General features: G+C 33.2%; 1 protein-coding gene across 2 annotated transcripts in view; it reads left to right on the top strand.

Moving 5' to 3' along the window:
* Positions 1-261: 261 nt before the first annotated feature.
* LOC137652303 (UDP-glycosyltransferase UGT5-like) overlaps positions 262-3753 on the top strand; it is a 144960-nt gene continuing 141468 nt past the window's right edge. For both annotated transcript variants that reach the window (XM_068385615.1, XM_068385616.1), the window contains exon 1: positions 262-323. In XM_068385615.1, coding sequence (XP_068241716.1) covers positions 277-323 — 47 coding nt within the window. In that variant the 5' untranslated portion in view covers positions 262-276. The remainder of the gene's footprint in view (positions 324-3753) is intronic.

Here is a 3753-nt window from a genome sequence, read left to right as displayed (position 1 = left end):
TGGTCCATGAAGAAGGAACGCCAATTTGGTATTTCTCACTCCAGGTATCAAGATTAGAATTGTTAGAAGAACGGTAGAACGCATTAGGATACAATTATTATGATAACAAGAAGGGGATTTATTCAAAGATTTTACATCAACAGCCTTATCATGCAAACAAGATAAAGATTGATCTGACCTCTGGGGAGCTATTAGTTTATCTCTGGACATTACCTTTGCTAAGAAATCACTATCTACTTCAAAGTCTTTTTCTCCTGTTTGGGACCGAGTGTCTATATGTGTTGGGGCTTGTTCAAGATCTACCTTCTCATCATCCATCAAAGGTTTGTCCAAAACTACCCTATCAATTGGTACAATTAATTTCCCGGCTAAATCATTACCCTATAGCAATGAAACTTGTTTTACCGGCAATTCTGTAACAATCACCCCTAATTCAACTTACCCTTTTACAAGTTGACAATCAAGGTAGACACTGTCAAGGGGAATGGAAGAGATTCCAGTAAGATCCTTACAACCAGCTTCTCACCAGTTAGATTATTCTCAACATTAGGTAAAGCCTTACTATGCAACAAAGTTAAAGCAGCTCCAGCGTCTCGTAATAAAGTGACCTTAGACTTCTGTTCTTTCTCCCCCAAAGCTATTATACCTTCAGACTTAAAATCATCAAACACATCTGACACATTTGCTTACACTTGCGAAACAGATGTACTCTGGGAGGTAAAAATTTTTATGTTGGGTTTCATAAAAACATTGCGGTAGTTGTCAGATCTTTTACATTTAGGGTCTTTACAATTACGAATAGTGTCCTTCTTTCTTACAATAACTACATTTAGGGTTATCAAAACCTTTGGGATTATCATCCGAAATCTGGGATTTTCCTGAAACTGGTTTTACAAAAACCTCCTCTCTTTTATTAGGAATGGACTCCTGTATTAAGGAATAAGTGTCAGCCAAGGAGGCAGCCTTTAGTAAACTTTCTCCTTCCTATCTTCAATATAGAGCATTATATTAATGGGAAGTTTCCTTTTAAATTCTTCAAGAACCATTAAATTCATCAATTCTTCAAGAGAATTTACTTCAGCATATCTAAGTCATCTCTTGAAAGCTCTAAGCTTGTTAGAAGCGAATTCTGGTGAAGTTTGGATATTTGATTTACATAAGTTACGAAAAGATTGTATATATCCTTCCTCTGTTATGGAAAATGCATCTGAGATTGCTTGCTTTACCTGTTTATAATCCTAAGTATCATCCAGATGCCTAACAACCTTAGAAGCATTACCTGACAGTTTAGTTTTAAGGAGCCATACCCACTGTTCAGAAGGCCAATTAAGGTGATTAGCAGTTTCCTCAAATATCCGAAAATAATCCTCTGGATCATACTCTGTGAATAAGGGAACTAACTTTATATTTTTAGTCAGGTCAAAAGGAGATAACTCTTGTTCCATTTATCTATTCTGAAGATTGGTTGAAGCCCTCTCTTGTTCCACCTTGATAGTTAAACTAGCTTCTAATTTTAATATAGCTCTTTCCATTTCAAACTTTCCTCTTTCTTTTTCTCTTTCTTTCCGAGCTTTTTCTTTCTTTTTCTCTTTCTTCCCTAGCTTGTAATTCTAACTTAGCTTTCTCCATTCAAATTTTTCTCTTTCTTTTTCTCTTTCTTCCCTAGCTTTTTCTTTCAATTTTTCTCTTTCTTCCCTAGCTTCAAATTCTAACTTAGCTTTCTCCATTTCAAAAAATTCACGTCTCTTTTCAGAGGCTTGCAAAGCTAACTCTTCCTATCTTAAAGCTAACTGAGCTTTTTCACGCTCGACTGCAAGACGTTCAAACTCTAGCTTTTGTTCAATTGTAAGGGAAGGGGTTTCTGGAACAAGATACTGCCTAGCTTCGTCACCCAAGGTTTCAACACGCATATAGTGATGGACTATCACTTTCCTAATGTCAAACTTACGCATACTAGAACCTACCTCTAGGTCTAAATGCCTCGCTACTTCCATTAATTCAGACATCCTTGCATCGGTAAGGGTATGCAATTCAGAGGAAGGATCCGGCAAAAAAATTTTGAGTATCAAACTTTGTCATTGTGTAAATAAAAACGAAACTTCAGGAACAATGTAAACACCTGAAATAAAATTTTACAATTCTTAAATTCGAGCGAATTTAGTTAAGCATTGACCACGCATAAAACCATAAACCACACATAAATAATAACTGATTATACAAATATTTATACACAAAACATTTTAGATACGGGAAAATGAGAATAAATGAGACGCACTGGAAGTATTTTACTCCCGGTTCAAACCAAAATGAAGTCAAAAGGAAGTACCATGGCTCAGCTAACAACCGTAACTTACTACACTTTGATTAGAAAGGTAACTTCACATACATATGTCGAGGTGTTAACAAGATTCATTATACATTACAGAAAATGAATAACGCAAGAGACTGGTATCTAAGGACCCAGGGAAAGGCTATAAGCATGTGAAAGTCACAAATGATTCGAGAGAAAGGAATTTTTAACAATGGTACAACAGATTAACTTTTTAACCCGCGCACCAAATCTCGGTTATGAGAGGAGGGGGTGAAAACCATAACAAGGCTACCGGCAGTCGTTTACTAAAACAGAAGTGGCCACCAAAAAATATACGCACAATAGAAATAGATTCTTCAGCGGTCTAGCAAACACTAAAACATTCACCTAAAAAACTATAACTCAGGATGTTTATATCACGTAAGGTTGAATAAAGAATCACCAACTACATAAACAAACAACTAATTCTTAACGAGTTTGTCAATTATTACACACACACAAAATTTACCAAGAAGATCCCGGACAGGCCCCCATAATATTATTACAGTCGTGAGGGAGAAGGGTAATTTACTATTTTAGCAAGTGGGTTCAATGAACCATAAAAGTGATAAAATAAAGGTATTTGAATGAGAATACGATCAAACAAGATTTGAATATAATAATGGCAAAATTATTTAAAACACATTGCAATTAAACTTAAATTCCATATAAAAGGAACACAAAGGCCATAAAGGACAGGAATGACTCAATAGGACAAATGACAAATGACAAACGACAAATGGCATACGTCTCGAAATTTTATCACACAAGAAATTGAGAACACTTGAAATTAAAGCACAATTGGCTATTACACCCTTACAACAATATCACTTATACTTAGGTTATAGATAAATCACAGTAAAGAGGAATGCTTCTCTGCCGGACACTAAAGTTCTTGGTTTAGTTGCTGAGTGGAGACTAATTAAAAATTACATTTAGTGGTCAAAGAAATTTAGGATGGGCGGAGCAAGTAAGAACAAGGAGTGTGAAACAAGGCAAACAAGTTTCTGGGAAAGGACAAAGGAAAGTGGTATACAGTAGAAAACAGTCAGGCAAAATATATACAATAATTACAAAGATGTGGAAGGTGCAATACTATATGCATATATATATTAATATACATTACATATATACATATATATATATATATATATATATATATATATATATATATATATATATATATACACACACACATATATATATATATATATATATACTGTATATACATATATATATGTATATATATATCTATATATATATATATATATATATATATATATATATATATATATATACACATATGTATGTACGCATATATATATATATATATATATATATATATATATATATATATATATATATATATATATATATAAATGTATATATATATATATATATAT

The sequence above is a fragment of the Palaemon carinicauda genome, chromosome 13 (assembly GCF_036898095.1).
Source record: "Palaemon carinicauda isolate YSFRI2023 chromosome 13, ASM3689809v2, whole genome shotgun sequence".
Lineage (NCBI taxonomy): Eukaryota > Metazoa > Arthropoda > Malacostraca > Decapoda > Palaemonidae > Palaemon > Palaemon carinicauda.
Note: the sequence above shows the minus strand (reverse complement) of the source record. Positions and strands in the feature narration are given on the sequence as shown.